The 20555-nt window shown below is 50.0% G+C and overlaps 1 protein-coding gene across 1 annotated transcript in view; it reads right to left on the minus strand.

Annotated features, from left to right (window-relative positions):
• The window catches only part of LOC140411509 (dynein axonemal heavy chain 6-like), a 1703852-nt gene that overhangs the window by 364293 nt on the left and 1319004 nt on the right, over positions 1 to 20555 (minus strand). The window contains exon 56 of the mRNA XM_072500595.1: positions 14364 to 14525. Coding sequence (XP_072356696.1) covers positions 14364 to 14525 — 162 coding nt within the window. The remainder of the gene's footprint in view (positions 1 to 14363; positions 14526 to 20555) is intronic.

Here is a 20555-nt window from a genome sequence, read left to right on the forward strand (position 1 = left end):
ATAAAGGGGTCCCGCAAGGCTGCGTACTTAATCCCCTACTATACTTCTTGTACACATATGACTGTGACAAAATTCAGCTTCAACTCCATCTACAGGTTTGCTGATGACATGACCTCAGTGGGTCGGATCAGAAACAACGACGAGTCAGAGTACAGGAGAGAGATAGAGCACCTAGAGTGGTGTAACCACAACAATCTCTCCCTCAATGTCAACAAAACTAAAGAGTTGCGATTGACTTCAGGATGCAAAGCGTTGTCCACGCTCCTGTCTGCATCTTTCAACGCATTTTCTCTGAGGTTGTAGCACCATATACGATATACTTCATCCGTTGTCTATATTTATGTATTTTCATTATACATCTTCAAGTATTTATTGTATGTTCTACGTTTTCAGCCATCTGCCTGGACTGTACACAGAACAATACTTTTCACTGTACCTCAGTACAGGTGACAATAAATCTAAATCTATACTCTTCACTTCAATTATTCTGTGTTGTTGCTCCGGAATTTCCGATTGCATTTAGGTGCAGAGTAAAGCTGTAGGTCACAGAATCACAGAGCACCGGGGTCAATGGGAATGGTGCGGTTTGGGAATGATATGGAGGTTTGGGAATGGTATGGTTTGGGAATGGTATGGTTTGGGTATGGTATGGTTTGGGAATGGTGTGGTATGCTTTTGTGAATGGTATGGTTTGGGAATGGTATGGTTTGGGGATGGTGCGGTTTGGGAATGGTGCGCTTTGGGAATGGTATGGTTTGGGGATGGTGCGGTTTGGGAATGGTATGGTTTGGGGATGGTGTGGTTTGGGAATGGTATGGTTTGGGGATGGTGCGCTTTGGGAATGGTATGATTTGGGGATGGTATGGTTTGGGAATGGTGTGATTTTGGAATGGTATGGTTTGGGAATGGTATGGCTTGGGAATAGTTTGGTTTGGGAATGATATGGTTTGGGAATGGTATGGTTTGGGGATGGTGCAGTTTGGGAATGGTGTGATTTTGGAATGGTATGATTTGGGGATGGTGCGGTTTGGGAATGGTATGGTTTGGGAATGGTATGGCTTGGGAATGGTATGTTTTGGGAATGATATGGTTTGGGAATGATATGGTTTGGGAATGGTATGGTTTGGGGGTGGTGCAGTTTGGGAATGGTGTGATTTTGGAATGGTATGGCTTGGGAATGGTATGGTTTGGGAATGGTATGGATTGGGAATTATATGGTTTGGGAATGATCTGTTTTGGGAATGATATGATGCTTTGGGAATGGTATGGTTTGTGAATGGTGTGTTTTGGGAATGGTATTGTTTGGGAATGGTAGGGCTTCGGAATGGTATGTTTTCAGAATAATATGGTTTGGGAATGGTATGGTTTGGGAATGGTATGGTGGTTTGTGAATGATATGGTTTGGGAGTGGTATGGTTTGGGAATGGTATGGCTTGGGAATGGTGCAGTTTGGGAATGGTATGGTTTGTGAATGGTATGGGTTGGGGATGGTGCGGTTTGGGGATGGTGCGGTTTGGGGATGGTGCGGTTTGGGGATGGTGCGGTTTGGGGATGGTGCGGTTTGGGGATGGTGCGGTTTGGGGATGGTGCGGTTTGGGGATGGTGTGGTTTGGGAATGGTGTGATTTGGGAATGGTATGGTTTGTGAATGGTGTGTTTTGGGAATGGTATTGTTTGGGAATGGTATTCTATGGGAATGGTAGGGCTTCGGAATGGTATGTTTTCAGAATAATATGGTTTGGGAATAGTATGGTTTGGGAATGGTATGGTGGTTTGTGAATGATATGGTTTGGGAGTGGTATGGTTTGGGAATGGTATGGCTTGGGAATGGTGCAGTTTGGGAATGGTATGGTTTGTGAATGGTATGGGTTGGGGATGGTGCAGTTTGGGGATGGTGCGGTTTGGGATGGTATGGTTTGGGAATGGTATGGGTTGGGAATGGTATGGTTTGGGAATGGTATGGGTTGGGGATGGTGCGGTTTGGGGATGGTGCGGTTTGGGGATGGCGCGGTTTGTGAATGGTATGGTTTGGGAATGGTGTGTTTTGGGGATGGTGTGGTTTGGGATGGTATGGTTTGGGAATGGTATGGTTTGGGGATGGTGTGGTTTGGGATGGTATGGTTTGGGAATGGTATGGGTTGGGGATGGTGCGGTTTGGAAATGGTGCAGTTTGGGAATGGTATGGGTTGGGGATGGTGCGGTTTGGAAATGGTGCAGTTTGGGAATGGTATGGTTTGGGAATGGTATGGGTTGGGGATGGTGCGGTTTGGGAATGGTGTGGTTTGTGAATGGTGTGTTTTGGGAATGGTGTGGTTTGGGAATGGTGCGGTTTGGGGATGGTGCGGTTTGGGGATGGTGCGGTTTGGGGATGGTGCGGTATGGGGATGGTGCGGTTTGGGGATGGTATGATTTGGGAATGGTGCGGTTTGGGGATGGTGCGGTTTGGGGATGGTGCGGTTTGGGGATGGTATGGTGGTTTGGGAATGGTATGGTTTGGGAATGGTATGGTTTGGGGATGGTGCGGTTTGGAAATGGTGCAGTTTGGGAATGGTGCGGTTTGTGAATAGTGTGTTTTGGGAATGGTATGGTTTGGGAATGGTATGGTTTGGGAATGGTATGGTTTGGGAATGGTGCGGTTTGGGGTTGGTGCGGTTTGGGGATGGTGCGGTTTGGGGATGGTATGGTTTGGGAATAGTATGGTTTGGGAATGGTGTGGTTTGGGAATGGTGTGGTTTGGGAATGGTATGGTTTGGGAATGGTGTGGTTTGGGATGGTGCGGTTTGAGGATGGTGCGGTTTGTGAATGGTGTGTTTTGGGAATGGTATGGTTTGGGAATGGTATGGTTTGGGAATGGTATGGTGGTTTGTGAATGATATGGTTTGGGAGTGGTATGGTTTGGGAATGGTATGGCTTGGGAATGGTGCAGTTTGGGAATGGTATGGTTTGTGAATGGTATGGTTTGGGGATGGTGCGGTTTGGGGATGGTGCGGTTTGGGATGGTATGGTTTGGGAATGGTATGGGTTGGGGATGGTATGGTGGTTTGTGAATGATATGGTTTGGGAGTGGTATGGTTTGGGAATGGTATGGCTTGGGAATGGTGCAGTTTGGGAATGGTATGGTTTGTGAATGGTATGGTTTGGGGATGGTGCGGTTTGGGATGGTATGGTTTGGGAATGGTATGGGTTGGGGATGGTGCGGTTTGGAAATGGTGCAGTTTGGGAATGGTATGGGTTGGGGATGGTGCGGTTTGGAAATGGTGCAGTTTGGGAATGGTGCGGTTTGTGAATAGTGTGTTTTGGGAATGGTATGGTTTGGGAATGGTATGGTTTGGGAATGGTATGGTTTGGGAATGGTGCGGTTTGGGGATGGGGCGGTTTGGGGATGGTGCGGTTTGGGGATGGTGCGGTTTGGGAATGGTATGATTTGGGAATGGTATGGTTTGGGAATGGTGTGTTTTGGGGATGGTGCGGTTTGGGGATGGTGCGGTTTGGGAATGGTATGGTTTGGGAATGGTATGGTTTGGGGATGGTGCGGTTTGGAAATGGTGCGGTTTGGAAATGGTGCGGTTTGGGAATGGTGCGGTTTGTGAATAGTGTGTTTTGGGAATGGTATGGTTTGGGAATGGTATGGTTTGGGAATGGTATGGTTTGGGGATGGTGCGGTTTGGGGATGGTATGGTTTGGGAATGGTATGGTTTGGGAATGGTGTGGTTTGGGAATGGTGTGGTTTGGGATGGTGCGGTTTGGGGATGGTGCGGTTTGTGAATGGTGTGTTTTGGGAATGGTATGGTTTGGGAATGGTATGGTTTGGGAATGGTATGGTTTGGAAATGGTGCGGTTTGGGATGGTATGGTTTGTGAATGGTGTGTTTTGGGAATGGTCTGGTTTGGAAATGGTGCAGTTTGGGAATGGTATGGTTTAGGAATGGTGTGTTTTGGGATGGTATGGTTTGGGAATGGTATGGTTTGGGAATGGTATGGTTTGGAAATGGTATGGGTTGGGGATGGTGCGGTTTGGGAATGGTGTGGTTTGGGATGGTGTGGTTTGGGAATGGTGTGTTTTGGGAATGGTATGGTTTGTGAATGGTGTGGTTTGGGAATGGTGTGGTATGGGAATGGTGTGTTTTGGGAATGGTATGGTTTGGGAATGGTATGGGTTGGGGATGGTGCGGTTTGTGAATGGTGTGTTTTGGGAATGGTATGGTTTGGGAATGGTGTGGTTTGGGAATGGTATGGTTTGTGAATGGTGTGTTTTGGGAATGGTATGGTTTGGGAATGGTGTGGTTTGGGAATGGTATGGTTTGTGAATGGTGTGGTTTGGGATGGTATGGGTTGGGGATGGTGCGGTTTGGGGATGGTATGGTTTGGAAATGGTGCAGTTTGGGAATGGTATGGTTTAGGAATGGTGTGTTTTGGGATGGTATGGTTTGGGAATGGTGTGGTTTGGGATGAAATGGTTTGTGAATGGTGTGTTTTGAGAATGGTATTGTTTGGGAATGGTGTGGTTTGGGAATGGTGTGGTTTGGGATGGTATGGTTTGGGAATGGTATGGTTTAGGAATGATATGGTTTGGAAATGGTGCAGTTTGGGAATGGTATGGGCTAGGAATGGTATGGGTTAGGAATGGTGCAGTTTGGGAATGGTATGGTTTAGGAATGGTGTGTTTTGGGATGGTATGGTTTGGGAATGGTGTGGTTTGGGATGGTATGGTTTGGGAATGGTGTGGTTTGGGATGGTATGGTTTAGGAATGGTGTGTTTTGGGATGGTATGGTTTGGGAATGGTATGGTTTGGAAATGGTATGGGTTGGGGATGGTGCGGTTTGGGAATGGTGTGGTTTGGGATGGTGTGGTTTGGGAATGGTGTGTTTTGGGAATGGTATGGTTTGTGAATGGTGTGGTTTGGGAATGGTATGGTATGTGAATGGTGTGTTTTGGGAATGGTATGGTTTGGGAATGGTATGGGTTGGGGATGGTGCGGTTTGTGAATGGTGTGTTTTGGGAATGGTATGGTTTGGGAATGGTGTGGTTTGGGAATGGTATGGTTTGTGAATGGTGTGTTTTGGGAATGGTATGGTTTGGGAATGGTGTGGTTTGGGAATGGTATGGTTTGTGAATGGTGTGGTTTGGGATGGTATGGGTTGGGGATGGTGCGGTTTGGGGATGGTATGGTTTGGAAATGGTGCAGTTTGGGAATGGTATGGTTTAGGAATGGTGTGTTTTGGGATGGTATGGTTTGGGAATGGTGTGGTTTGGGATGAAATGGTTTGTGAATGGTGTGTTTTGAGAATGGTATTGTTTGGGAATGGTGTGGTTTGGGAATGGTGTGGTTTGGGATGGTATGGTTTGGGAATGGTATGGTTTAGGAATGATATGGTTTGGAAATGGTGCAGTTTGGGAATGGTATGGGCTAGGAATGGTATGGGTTAGGAATGGTGCAGTTTGGGAATGGTATGGTTTAGGAATGGTGTGTTTTGGGATGGTATGGTTTGGGAATGGTGTGGTTTGGGATGGTATGGTTTGGGAATGGTGTGGTTTGGGATGGTATGGTTTGTGAATGGTGTGTTTTGGGAATGGTATGGTTTGGAAATGGTGCAGTTTGGGAATGGTATGGTTTGGGAATGGTGCGGTTTGGGATGGTATGGTTTGGAAATGGTATGGATTGGGGATGGTGCGGTTTGGGGATGCTATGGTTTGGGAATGGTATGGGTTGGGGATGGTGCGGTTTGGGAATGGTGTGGTTTGGGATGGTATGGTTTGTGAATGGTGCGGTTTGGGATGGTATGGTTTGTGAATGGTGTGGTTTGGGATGGTATGGTTTGTGAATGGTGCGGTTTGGGATGGTATGGTTTGGGAATGGTGCGGTTTGGGATGGTATGGTTTGGGAATGGTATGGTTTGTGAATGGTGTGTTTTGGGATGGTATGGTTTGGGAATGGTATGGGTTGGGGATGGTGCGGTTTGGGAATGGTATGGTTTGGGATTGGCACGGTTTTGGAATGGTGTGGGTTGGGGATGCTGCGGTTTGTGAATGGTGTGTTTTGGGAATGGTGTGGTTTGGGATGGTGCGGTTTGGGAATGGTGTGGTTTGGGATGGTATGGTTTGTGAATGGTGTGTTTTGGGAATGGTATTCTATGGGAATGGTAGGGCTTCGGAATGGTATGTTTTCAGAATAATATGGCTTGGGAATGGTACGGTTTGGGAATGGTATGGTGGTTTGGGAATAGTATGGTTTGGGACTGGTATGGTTTGGGAATGGTATGGCTTGGGAATAGTATGGTTTGGGAATGCTTTGGTTAGGGAATGGTATGGTGGTTTGTGAATGGTACGTTTTGGGAATGGTATTGTTTGGGAATAGTAGGGTTTGGGAATAGTATGGTTTGGAATGGTATGGTTTGGGAATGGTATGGTTTGGGAATGGTAAAAGTTTGGGAATAGTATGGCTTGGGAATGGTATGGTGGTTTCGGAAGGGTATGGTTGGGAATGGTATGTTTTGGGAATGGTATATTTTGGGAATGGTATGGTTTGGGAATGGTATGGGTTGGGAATGGTATGGGTTGGGAATGGTATGGTTTGGGAATGGTATGGGTTGGGGATGGTGTGGTTTGGAAATGGTGCAGTGTGGGAATGGTAAGGTTTGGGAATGGTATGGGTTGGGGATGGTGCGGTTTGGGAATGGTGTGGTTTGGGATGGTGTGGTCTCTGAATGGTGTGTTTTGGGAATGGTGTGGTTTGGGAATGGTATGGTTTGGGAATGGTATGTTTTGGGGATGGTGCGGTTTGGGGATGGTGCGGTTTGGGGATGGTGCGGTTTGGGGATGGTATGGGTTGGGGATGGTGCGGTTTGGAAATGGTGCAGTTTGGGAATGGTGTGGTTTGTGAATGGTGTGTTTTGGGAATGGTATGGTTTGGGAATGGTATGGTTTGGGAATGGTATGGTTTGGGAATGGTGCGGTTTGGGGATGGTGCGGTTTGGGGATGGTGCGGTTTGGGGATGGTGCGGTTTGGGGATGGTGCGGTTTGGGGATGGTATGGTTTGGGAATGGTATGGTTTGGGAATGGTATGGTTTGGGAATGGTGTGGTTTGGGATGGTATGGTTTGGAAATGGTATGGTTTGGGGGTGGTGCGGTTTGGGGATGGTGCGGTTTGGGAATGGTGTGGTTTGGGAATGGTGTGGTTTGGGATGATGCGGTTTGGGGATGGTGTGGTTTGGGGATGGTGTGTTTTGGGAATGGTATGGTTTGGAAATGGTGCAGTTTGGGAATGGTATGGTTTAGGAATGGTGCAGTTTGGGAATGGTATGGTTTAGGAATGGTGTGTTTTGGGATGGTATGGTTTGGGGATGGTATGGTTTGGGAATGGTATGGGTTGGGGATGGTATGGGTTGGGGATGGCGCGGTTTGGGATGGTATGGTTTGGGAATGGTGTGGTTTGGGATGGTATGGTTTGTGAATGGTGCGGTTTGGGATGGTATGGTTTGTGAATGATGTGTTTTGGGATGGTATGGTTTGGGAATGGTATGGGTTGGGGATGGTATGGTTTGGGAATGGTGAGGTTTGGGATGGTATGGTTTGTGAATGGTGTGTTTTGGGATGGTATGGTTTGGGAATGGTATGGGTTGTGGATGGTGCGGTTTGGGAATGGTATGGTTTGGGATTGGCACGGTTTCGGAATGGTGTGGGTTGGGGATGCTGTGGTTTGGAGATGGTGCGGTTTGTGAATGGTGTGTTTTGGGAATGGTGTGGTTTGGGATGGAGCAGTTTGGGAATGGTGTGATTTTGGAATGGTATGATTTGGGGATGATGCGGTTTGGGAATGGTATGTTTTGGGAATGGTATGGTTTGGGAATGGTATGGTTTGGGAATGGTATGGTTTGGGAATGATATGGTTTGGGAATGGTATGGTTTGGGGATGGTATGGTTTGGGGATGGTATGGTTTGGGGATGGTGCAGTTTGGGAATGGTGTGATTTTGGAATGGTATGGCTTGGGAATGGTATGGTTTGGGAATGGTATGTTTTGGGAATTATATGGTTTGGGAATGATCTGTTTTGGGAATGATATGATGCTTTGGGAATGGTATGGTTTGTGAATGGTGTGTTTTGGGAATGGTATTGTTTGGGAATGGTAGGGCTTCGGAATGGTATGTTTTCAGAATAATATGGTTTGTGAATGATATGGTTTGGGAGTGGTATGGTTTGGGAATGGTATGGCTTGGGAATGGTGCAGTTTGGGAATGGTATGGTTTGTGAATGGTATGGGTTGGGGATGGTGCGGTTTGGGGATGGTGCGGTTTGGGGATGGTGCGGTTTGGGGATGGTGCGGTTTGGGGATGGTGCGGTTTGGGGATGGTGCGGTTTGGGGATGGTGCGGTTTGGGGATGGTGCGGTTTGGGAATGGTGTGGTTTGGGAATGGTGTGGTTTGGGAATGGTATTCTATGGGAATGGTAGGGCTTCGGAATGGTATGTTTTCAGAATAATATGGTTTGGGAATGGTATGGTTTGGGAATGGTATGGTGGTTTGTGAATGATATGGTTTGGGAGTGGTATGGTTTGGGAATGGTATGGCTTGGGAATGGTGCAGTTTGGGAATGGTATGGTTTGTGAATGGTACGGGTTGGGGATGGTGCAGTTTGGGGATGGTGCAGTTTGGGGATGGTGCGGTTTGGGATGGTATGGTTTGGGAATGGTATGGGTTGGGAATGGTGCGGTTTGGGAATGGTGCGGTTTGGGGATGGTGCGGTTTGGGGATGGTGCGGTTTTGGGATGGTGCGGTTTGGGGATGGTGCGGTTTGGGGATGGTGCGGTTTGGGGATGGTGCGGTTTGGGGATGGTGCGGTTTGGGGATGGTGCGGTTTGGGGATGGTGCGGTTTGGGGATGGTGCGGTTTGGGGATGGTGCGGTTTGGGGATGGTGCGGTTTGGGGATGGTGCGGTTTGGGGATGGTGCGGTTTGGGGTTGGTGCGGTTTGGGGATGGTGCGGTTTGGGGATGGTGCGGTTTGGGGATGGTGCGGTTTGGGGATGGTGTGTTTTGGGAATGGTGTGTTTTGGGGATGGTGTGTTTTGGGAATGGTATGGTTTGGGAATGGTATGGTTTGGGGATGGTGTGGTTTGGGATGGTATGGTTTGGGAATGGTATGGGTTGGGGATGGTGCGGTTTGGAAATGGTGCAGTTTGGGAATGGTATGGGTTGGGAATGGTATGGGTTGGGGATGGTGCGGTTTGGGAATGGTGTGGTTTGGGATGGTGTGGTTTGTGAATGGTGTGTTTTGGGAATGGTGCGGTTTGGGGATGGTGCGGTTTGGGGATGGTATGGTTTGGGAATGGTGTGGTTTGGGGATGGTGCGGTTTGGGGATGGTGTGTTTTGGGGATGGTGCGGTTTGGGGATGGTGCGGTTTGGGGATGGTGCGGTTTGGGGATGGTATGGTTTGGGAATGGTATGGTTTGGGGATGGTATGGTTTGAGGATGGTATGGGTTGGGGATGGTGCGGTTTGGAAATGGTGCAGTTTGGGAATGGTGCGGTTTGTGAATAGTGTGTTTTGGGAATGGTATGGTTTGGGAATGGTATGGTTTGGGAATGGTATGGTTTGGGGATGGTGCGGTTTGGGGATGGTGCGGTTTGGGGATGGTATGGTTTGGGAATGGTATGATTTGGGAACGGTATGGTTTGGGAATGGTATGGTTTGGGAATGGTGTGGTTTGGGAATGGTGTGGTTTGGGATGGTATGGTTTGGGGATGGTGCGGTTTGGGGATGGTGCGGTTTGGGGATGGTGCGGTTTGGGGATGGTGCGGTTTGGGAATGGTGTGTTTTGGGAATGGTCTGGTTTGGAAATGGTGCGGTTTGGGAATGGTGTGGTTTGGGATGGTATGGTTTAGGAATGCTTTGGTTAGGGAATGGTATGGTGGTTTGTGAATGGTACGTTTTGGGAATGGTATTGTTTGGGAATAGTAGGGTTTGGGAATAGTATGGTTTGGGAATGGTATGGTTTGGGAATGGTATGGTTTGGGAATAGTATGGCTTGGGAATGGTATGGTGGTTTCGGAAGGGTATGGTTGGGAATGGTATGTTTTGGGAATGGTATATTTTGGGAATGGTATGGTTTGGGAATGGTATGGTTTGGGAATGGTGTGGTTTGGGATGGTATGGTTTGGGAATGGTATGGTTTGGGAATGGTATGGGTGGGGGATGGTGCGGTTTGGAAATGGTGCAGTGTGGGAATGGTAAGGTTTGGGAATGGTATGGGTTGGGGATGGTGCGGTTTGGGAATGGTGTGGTTTGGGATGGTGTGGTCTGTGAATGGTGTGTTTTGGGAATGGTGTGGTTTGGGAATGGTATGGTTTGGGAATGGTATGGTTTGGGAATGGTATGGTTTGGGAATGGTGTGTTTTGGGGATGGTGCGGTTAGGGGATGGTATGGTTTGGGAATGGTATGGTTTGGGAATGGTATGGTTTGGGAATGGTATGGTTTGGGAATGGTATGGGTTGGGGATGGTGCGGTTTGGAAATGGTGCAGTTTGGGAATGGTGTGGTTTGGGATGATGCGGTTTGGGAATGGTGTGGTTTGGGGATGGTGTGTTTTGGGAATGGTATGGTTTGGGAATGGTATGGTTTGGAAATGGTGCAGTTTGGGAATGGTATGGTTTAGGAATGGTGTGTTTTGGGATGGTATGGTTTGGGAATGGTATGGTTTGGGAATGGTATGTGTTGGGGATGGTGCGGTTTGGGAATGGAGTGGTTTGGGATGGTGTGGTTTGGGAATGAGGTGGTTTGGGATGATATGGTTTGTGAATGGTGTGTTTTGGGAATGGTATGGTTTGGGAATGGTGTGGTTTGGGAATGGTATGGTTTGTGAATGGTGTGTTTTGGCAATGGTATGGTTTGGAAATGGTGCAGTTTGGGAATGGTATGGTTTGGGAATGGTGCGGTTTGGGATGGTATGGTTTGGAAATGGTATGGGTTGGGGATGGTGCGGTTTGGGATGGTATGGTTTGGGATTGGTGCGGTTTGGGATGGTATGGTTTGGAAATGGTATGGATTGGGGATGGTGCGGTTTGGGGATGGTATGATTTGGGAATAGTATGGGTTGGGGATGGTGCGGTTTGGGATGGTATGGTTTGGGAATGGTGTGGTTTGGGATGGTATGGTTTGTGAATGGTGTGTTTTGGGAATGGTATGGTTTGGAAATGGTGCAGTTTGGGAATGGTATGGTTTGGGAATGGTGTGGTTTGGGATGGTATGGTTTGGGAATGGTGCGGTTTGGGATGGTATGGTTTGTGAATGATGTGTTTTGGGATGGTATGGTTTGGGAATGGTATGGGTTGGGGATGGTATGGTTTGGGAATGGTGAGGTTTGGGATGGTATGGTTTGTGAATGGTGTGTTTTGGGAATGGTATGGGTTGTGGATGGTGCGGTTTGGGAATGGTATGGTTTGGGATTGGCACGGTTTCGGAATGGTGTGGGTTGGGGATGCTGCGGTTTGGAGATGGTGCGGTTTGTGAATGGTGTGTTTTGGGAATGGTGTGGTTTGGGATGGTGCGGTTTGGGAATGGTGTGGTTTGGGATGGTATGGTTTGTGAATGGTGTGTTTTGGGAATGGTATTCTATGGGAATGGTAGGGCTTCGGAATGGTATGTTTTCAGAATAATATGGCTTGGGAATGGTACGGTATTGGGAATGGTATGGTGGTTTGGGAATAGTATGGTTTGGGACTGGTATGGTTTGGGAATGGTATGGCTTGGGAATAGTATGGTTTGGGAATGCTTTGGTTAGGGAATGGTATGGTGGTTTGTGAATGGTACGTTTTGGGAATGGTATTGTTTGGGAATAGTAGGGTTTGGGAATAGTATGGCTTGGGAATGGTATGGTGGTTTCGGAAGGGTATGGTTGGGAATGGTATGTTTTGGGAATGGTATATTTTGGGAATGGTATGGCCTGGGATTGATATGGTTTGGGAACGGTATGGTTTGGGAACGGTATGGTTTGGGAATGGTGCGGTGGTTCGGGAATGGTATGGTTTGGGAATAGTATGGTTTGGGAGTGGTATGTTTTGAGAATGTATGGCCTGGGAATGGTATGTTTTGGGAATGGTATAGTGGTTTGGGAATGGTATGGTGGTTTGGGAATGGTATGGCTTGGGAATAGTATGTTTTGGGAATGGTATAGTGGTTTGGGAATGGTACGGTTTGGGAATGGCATGGTTGGGAATAGTATGTTTTGGGAATGATATGGTTTGGGAATGATATGGTTTGGGAATGATATGGTTTGGGAATGGGAATGTTTGGGGATGGTGCGGTTTGGGAATGGTATGGTTTGGGGATGGTGTGGTCTGGGGACGGTATGGTGGTTTGCGAATGGTTTGGATTGGGAATGGCATGGTTTGGGGATGGTGCGGTTTGGGAATGGTATGGTTTGGGGATGGTCTGGTGTGGGGATGGTCTGGTGTGGGGATGGTGCGGTTTGGGAACGGTATGGTGGTTTGGGAATGGTATGTTTGGGAATGGTATGGTTTAGGAATGGTGTGGTCTGGAGATGGTATGGTTTGGGGATGGTGCGGTTTGGGAATGGTATGGTGGTTTGGGAATGGTATGGTTTGGGAATGGTATGGTGTGGGAATGGTATGGTTTGGGGATGGTGTGGTCTGGGGATGGTGTGGTCTGGGGATGGTGTGGTCTGGGGATGGTGTGGTCTGGGGATGGTGTGGTCTGGGGATGGTATGGTCTGGGGATGGTATAGTTTGGGGATGGTATAGTTTGGGGATGGTATAGTTTGGGGATGGTGTGGTTTGGGAATGGTATGGTGGTTTGGGAATGGTATGGTGTGGGAATGGTATGGTGTGGGAATGGTGTGGTTTGGGGATGGTAATGTTTGAGGATGGTGCGGTTTGGGAATGGTATGGTTTGGGGATGGTGCGGTTTGGGAATGATATGGTTTGGGGATGGTGTGTTGGGAATGGTATGGTTTGGGGATGGTATGGTTTGGGAATGGTATGGTTTGGGGATGGTATGGTTTGGGAATGGTAATGTTTGGGGATGGTGTGGTTTGGGATGGTATGGTTTGGGAATGGTATGGGTTGGGGATGGTATGGTGGTTTGGGAATGGTATGGCTTGGGAATGGTGCGGTTTGGGGATGGTATGGTGGTTTGGGAATGGTATGGTTTGGGAGTGGTATGGTTTGGGAATGGTGTGGTTTGGGATGGTATGGCTTGGGAATGGTATGGGTTGGGGATGGTGCAGTTTGGGGATGGTATGGTTTGGGGATGGTATGGTTTGGGAATGGTATGGTTTGGGAATGGTATGGTTTGGGAATGGTATGGGTTGGGAATGGTATGGGTTGGGAATGGTATGGGTTGGGGATGGTATGGGTTGGGGATGGTGCGGTTTGGGAATGGTATGGGTTGGGGATGGTGCAGTTTGGGGTTGGCATGGTTTCGGAATGGTATGGTTTGGCGATGGTGCGGTTTGGGAATGGTATTGTTTGGGAATGGTATGGGTTGGGATGGTATGGGTTGGGGATGGTATGGGTTGGGGATGGTATGGTGGTTTGGGAATGGTATGGTTTGGGAATGGTATGGGTTAGGGATGGTATGGGTTGGGGATGGTGCGGTTTGGGGATGGTATGGTGGTTTGGGAATGGTATGGTTTGGGAATGGTATGGTTTGGGAATGGTATGGGTTGGGGATGGTGCGGTTTGGTGATGGTATGGTGGTTTGGGAATGGTATGGTTTGGGAATGGTATGGGTTGGGAATGGTATGGGTTGGGGATGGTGCGGTTTGGGGTTGGTATGGTTTGGGAATGGTATGGTTTGGGATTGGCATGGTTTCGGAATGGTATGGTTTCGGAATGGTATGGTTTGGGAATGGTATTGTTTGGGAATGGTATCGTGTGGCGACCAGAATATAGTGGCAACACTATACTCCAAGTGTGACCTAACTAAGGTTCGATACAGCTGCAACATGACTTGCCAATTCTTATACTCAATGCCCCGGCCAATGAAGGCAAGCATGCCGTATGCCTTCTTGACTACCTTCTCCACCTGTGTTGCCCCTTTCAGTGACCTGTGGACCTGTACACCAAGATCTCTCTGACTGTCAATACTCTTGAAGGTTCTACCATTCACTGTATATTCCCTGCCTGCATTAGACCTTCCAAAATGCATTACCTCACATTTGTCCGGATTAAACTCCATCTGCCAACTGTCCGCCCAAGTCTCCAAACAATCTAAATCCTGCTGTATCCTCTGACAGTCCTCATCGCTATCCGCAATTCCACCAACCTTTGTGTCGTCTGCAAACTTACTAATCAGACCAGTTTGGGAATGTTATGGCTTGGGAATGGTATGGTTTGGGAAACGGAGGCCTCACCTGCAGAAAGAACTGGTGCAGAGCCTTCCTGTTGTCAGGCAGGTTGCTTTCACTCTCCTTGTTCTTCAGTTCCACAATAATGTTGTCCATCTCCTCATTGTCAAACAGACCTGGCACTTGACCTGAATGCACGAGGCAGTTCAAATCTTCTAAAAACGTCTCCTGTACAAGAAAGAAGAAAGTCTGATTAACCAGGCTGTAGCCGAGGTTGACAGAATGTCTCCTCCAACATGACCGCTGCCCATTGCCTGTGGTGGTCAACACCCTCCCCGCCACCCCTCTCCCCCCCTACTACACCATCTATCAGTCAACAGCCCCTCCCCACATTACCAATACATTACTGGTATCCTGAAAATATCAGGCAAATCCAAGAAATTGAAATATTTTCTGCTGGCAATAGTCTGGTGATATATGTTAAACTTTGGGAAGGTGAAATAATTAAGACAGGGACAGAGTGACTGTGCGAATGAAACTAGTACATTTGATATGATGATGAGCTCAGTGACACTTTTCCTGAGGCAAGTTAGTAACAATGCACCCCTGACCCCGCCATTGCCTGGCACCGTGGGGGCCACTGGCCCTGGCACCTGTCCTTGATGCCAGGGATACTTTTGGCTGGCGTTGTCCTTGCCAGCAGTATGCTCCAAGGCCCCTGCCCGTAGGGGCTACAGTGGGCTTTGCCCTTGGATGGGCCGCCTGATGTCCCGCCGGCGAAAGGCAGCCAGCGGCCGGGTTGGTATGGCGGAAGGTGGGGTGCAGGGGTGGGGGTTGGGGGGGGGGGGCACCCATATGGTGGGTGTTACTCTGCAGAACCAGGGGCCAAGGTGGGTGGTCAGTGGGGTGCCCAGCAAGATGGCTGCTTTGCAGGCCACGGCAATGGCAGCCCGTTACTGGACTTCGCCCCAGTCCCGTGGGGGGTCATCCTGGCCAGACAGCCTGTTCCTCCGTCAATCCCCCCTCCCCCCCTCCCAGCCTTGGCAGAGCCCCCCCCCCATCATAATATCCGCTCATGTATATAATGAGATGCAGACAGGCTGTGATTGACACACAGGATAACCAATGAACACACACAACACATAACAACCAATCACCAGACAGGACACCACCACTATAAAGCACACAGGGCATTAAGACTCTCCCTCTCTCTACAGGACACAGCTACTGAGATAGTCAGAGTGCACAAGCCAGTGAGCACTATCACCATGAGGTAGAGAGTTAGTCTGGTCAAGCCAGTAGGAGGTTCTCAGTTAGATTGATAGAGTCAACTCACAGCAGACTATGTACAGCAATCAGGAAGTTCAATAAAACAGGGTTGGACCATCTCCTGTGTCAGAAGCCTGTTTCTAGTTTCACTGCTTCCAGTTGCAGTCAACGTTGAACCAACTTACTTAGCACATCACCCCCCACATGCGCCAGCCTGGCCAATGACCTGCCCGGCAGCCCACAGTCGCTCCTCTCAGTGTCCTACCTCCTCTTTCTTCCTCATCAGTCACGATTTTTAAAAGCACAAGTGAAGCGTGCTGTCGGGAACTTGGCCCACAGAAGACGAAGGCCCCGGAGAATACCGGGTTGGGCCTGTTATGACATGCAAAGGTTGTTTACTGTACGTGCGATCTGGAACGCATTGCTGCCGCTGTCGGGGTGACAGAGAATCGTAAACTGGCGTCAGGTCAGCGGCCACTGCCAGTTTTAGCGTCAGAATCGATTCTCTGCCCAATTGTGTTTTGCGATTTTGATGTCAGCCAACGGGGAATCCCGCCCATGATCTTTTAAGCCAGAGCCCATTCAGGGATCTTCCCAACCAGTTGTAACTATTCCAGGAATATTCTATGAATTGTAACATCAACTGAGATTGTTCCACCTTGTTGGCTTCTCCACCGCATCAAGCATCCCTCCTCCACCGCATCAAGCGTCCCTCCTCCACCGCATCAAGCGTCCCTCCTCCACCGCATCAAGCGTCCCTCCTCCACCGCATCAAGCATCCCTCCTCCACCGCATCAAGCATCCCTCCTCCACCGCATCAAGCATCCCTCCTCCACCGCATCAAGCATCCCTCCTCCACCGCATCAAGCGTCCCTCCTCCACCGCATCAAGCGTCCCTCCTCCACCGCATCAAGCGTCCCTCCTCCACCGCATCAAGCATCCCTCCTCCACCGCATCAAGCGTCCCTCCTCCACCGCATCAAGCGTCCCTCCTCCACCGCATCAAGCATCCCTCCTCCACCGCATCAAGCATCCCTCCTCCACCGCATCAAGCATCCCTCCTCCACCGCATCAAGCATCCCTCCTCCACCGCATCAAGCATCCCTCCTCCACCGCATCAAGCATCCCTCCTCCACCGCATCAAGCATCCCTCCTCCACCGCATCAAGCATCCCTCCTCCACCGCATCAAGCATCCCTCCTCCACCGCATCAAGCATCCCTCCTCCACCGCATCAAGCATCCCTCCTCCACCGCATCAAGCATCCCTCCTCCACCGCATCAAGCATCCCTCCTCCACCGCATCAAGCATCCCTCCTCCACCGCATCAAGCATCCCTCCTCCACCGCATCAAGCATCCCTCCTCCACCGCATCAAGCGTCCCTCCTCCACCGCATCAAGCGTCCCTCCTCCACCGCATCAAGCGTCCCTCCTCCACCGCATCAAGCATCCCTCCTCCACCGCATCAAGCATCCCTCCTCCACCGCATCAAGCATCCCTCCTCCACCGCATCAAGCATCCCTCCTCCACCGCATCAAGCATCCCTCCTAAAACCTTGGTGCTGCCTTCCTGCCTGCCACCCCCTCGTTGGACTTGGAAGAAGTGCTGGGAAAGCGTTTCCCATGATGCCGCCCCCCTCCTCTCCCGCCACCACACCCCACCCTGGGGGGCGGGGGGGGGGGGGTTTGGCTCCTGGGCGACAGGGGCGATCCACTACGATCGTGGTTGATAACGTTTATCCAGAGCTCACAGACGGAGGCTGAGAGCCGCTACAAAGACACCCATGCAGCGACCAGGGGTGTGATCGAGTTGTGCTTCGGCCTCTTGAAGATGCTGCTCAGGTGCCTGGACTGCTCTGGAGGGATGGGCAGGACATGGGCCCCAGTCCGGCAGGGGAGGCCGCACGATGTGCGCGCTAGGGCCAATGTGCATGGGCGCTTTAATCGGCTCCAGGTTCATCAACGATAGGGGTGGTGGTGGGGGGAACTGGCCATGGGCATAGACACCGTATTCCACCCCCACTCACCCCCTCTCCACTCCCCACCCCACCCCCATCCCCAGCCACCCCCTCCCCTGCACCCCCACCCCTCAGGTGTGGCAGTAACAGCAGGTCTGGTCCATGGGGTGATGGCAAGCCGCTCTGCGATGAGCTCTGGTGTTTCACATTGTATGCTGAGGTCTGAGTCCTGTCCATGGTAGCACCTTCCACCTGGTGATCCTGGCATGCGAACTGACCATTCCATCACACGGTCTCATAAGATCCCTGGGGTGAAGGTGGTGAGGATGGTCGGTACCCCCTCATGGCCGGCCCATACCAGCCCACCCCTCACACCCTGACAGAGCACCGAGATAGGTTGTAACAGTGGTAACAGGTGTTTAATGTGAAAACATATATACAGATTTGTGCCCTAGACCCTGTAACTAAATTGTGCCCTGCACCAGTGCCAACTTAACCAGTATCTAACTTTCTGGCCTTGCGGGCCCTAACACTACGTCTCGGTGGTTCCCCAGACGGTACAGCAGGAGTGGAGGCGGCCTGCTGTGACCCCCGACCTGTGACGAGAGTCCCCGTTGGCAGAAGGGTGAAGCAATGAGGACCTTTTCCATGCTTCCCAGGCCCAAAACACACATTCCAGGTTAAGCAGCGTTTCACTTGCATCTCTTCCAATCTGGTCTGTTGTATTCGCTCTCCCAATGCAGTCTCCTCTATATTGGAGACCAAACGCAGACTGGGTGATCGCTTTGCTGAGCACCTTCGGTCTGTGTGCCTTCAGGACCCTGACCTTCCCGTTGCTTGCCATTTTAACACAAGACCCTGCTCCCTTGCCCACATGTCTGTTTTTGGCCTGCTGCAATGTTCCAGTGAAGCGCAAAGCAAACTGGAGGAACAACATCTCATCCTCCGGTTTGGCACGCTACAGCCTTCCGGTCTCAACACCAAATTCAACAACTTCAGATGATTAGCCCTACCCCACACTGACCCATTTGTTTTCATTTAATTTCAATTGTCTTTTACCATTTCTTTTCTTTCTTAATATACATTTCCCCCCCAATCTAATCCCCCTTTCCTTCACTTTTCTCCTCTTTGCTTCCCCCTTCCCCTCCCCCCACATCTACAGTTCATCCTCTGATGTTAGTTTCGCTGCTGTTTGACCTTTCACATCTTTTGTCCTCTCTGGGGACTGCCATTAGCACTCTTTCCCCTTGGTTACTGTGGCCATTCGCACCACGTTTCCCTGGGTTTCTGTGGCTATGACTCATCTTTCATTCTCACTCCACAGTATAAATATTTCCCACTTTCTGTTAGCTTTGACAAAGAGTCATCGGACTCGAAACATTCGCTCTTTTCTCTCCCTACAGATGCTGCCAGACTTGCTGAGATTTTCCAGCATTTTCTCTTTGGTTTCAGATTCCAGGATCCGCAGTAATTTGCTTTTAGTCAACCAGATGTAATTCCTGCCCCCAGCCGGAGCCGGCTATGGGAAAAGGCAGCTGTTTGTGACTCCTTATGTACGATGTGGTGTTAAAAGCCAGACTATCACCTCCTGGGTTGTGTCAATTCCTTCAATCAATAAGTTGTTGGATCTTATAGTCAGTTTCCTGTTTGACCTCCAAAGAGAACAGTAACTCGAGGCAAACAGCCTGTCAGTGTCTCCGATTTTGCCATCGAACAGGCAGCAGCAGAAGGAGCTCTGTCCAAGTACAATCACTTGGTCCTCATCTACACTGTGAACAGGAATATTGGAACTGGTGCCCTCAAGATTGGTTCAACTCTACATGCTGTAACTTGCAGTGAAAGGACATACTGGCACTGGAGCGGGTCCAGCCGAGATTCACACGGATGATCCCAGGAATGGTAGGCCTAACATACAATGAACGTCTGAGGATCCAGGGATTATATTCATTGGAGTTTGGGAGGTTGAGGGGAGATCTAATAGAAACTTACAAGATAATGAATGGCTTAGATAGGGTGGATGTAGCGAAGTTGTTTCCATTAGCAGGGGAGACTAGGACCCGGGGGCACAGCCTTAGAATAAAAGGGAGTCACTTTAGAACAGAGATGAGGAGAAATTTCTTCAGCCAGAGAGTGGTGGGTCTGTGGAATTCATTGCCACAGAGTGCGGTGGAGGTCGGGACGTTGAATGTCTTTAAGATAGAAGTTGATAAATTCTTGATTTCTCGGGGAATTAAGGGCTATGGAGAGAGAGCGGGTAAATGGAGTTGAAATCAGCCATGATTGAATGGTGGAGTGGACTCGATGGGCCGAATGGCCTTACTTCCGCTCCTATGTCTTGTGGTCTTATGGAAGTCTCCCTTCTGCGAAGAATAATCACCCTGCGAGAGTCAACCGAGCTGCCTTCTGACAAAACATTCCATTCGATGATTGTTTCTGGATTCTTGACTCATAGAAAATCAGGGGTGGGATTCTCCGGTCGCCGACTCCAAAATCGCGTTTGACGATCGACCAGAGAATCCCCGTTTCCAACGAAATCGTGGGGGGGGTTGCCGTTTTCGCGATGCTCTTCCCTCTCCAAAGCGGAGTACTCTAGGAGTAAGCCGCGCGCCGTACCCACAGTATCAGGACGCTGCCCGAGGCCCTCCCCCCGATGCTCCACCCTCTTCAAAGTGGAGTACTCGAGGAGTACGCCCCGCGCCGTATCGACAGCCTCAGGACGCTGCCTGACCCCCCGATGCTCCACCCCCGACCGGCCGTGTGCCCGGCGGCGTGGATCTCTCATGGTCTTTCCTGTTGGGAACTCGGCGTGACGGCTGTGGACTCAGTCCAACACCGCCACAGTCGGGGAGGGCCAATCCGCGGGCAGGGTGGACTTTGCCGGGGCTGGGGCACTGTCGTAGGGTGGTCCGGGGGTCGCGAGCCGGCCAAAGGGGGAGCGCTATTTTGCAGGCCGCGTCTGTGCAATACTCCGGGCTGTATCGGCGGCTGGAGCCGGGTGCTCTACGCTGCCTGTCTGCTGCCCCCCCCCCCACCCCC

The sequence above is a fragment of the Scyliorhinus torazame genome, chromosome 4, assembly GCF_047496885.1.
Source record: "Scyliorhinus torazame isolate Kashiwa2021f chromosome 4, sScyTor2.1, whole genome shotgun sequence".
NCBI classification, from domain to species: domain Eukaryota; kingdom Metazoa; phylum Chordata; class Chondrichthyes; order Carcharhiniformes; family Scyliorhinidae; genus Scyliorhinus; species Scyliorhinus torazame.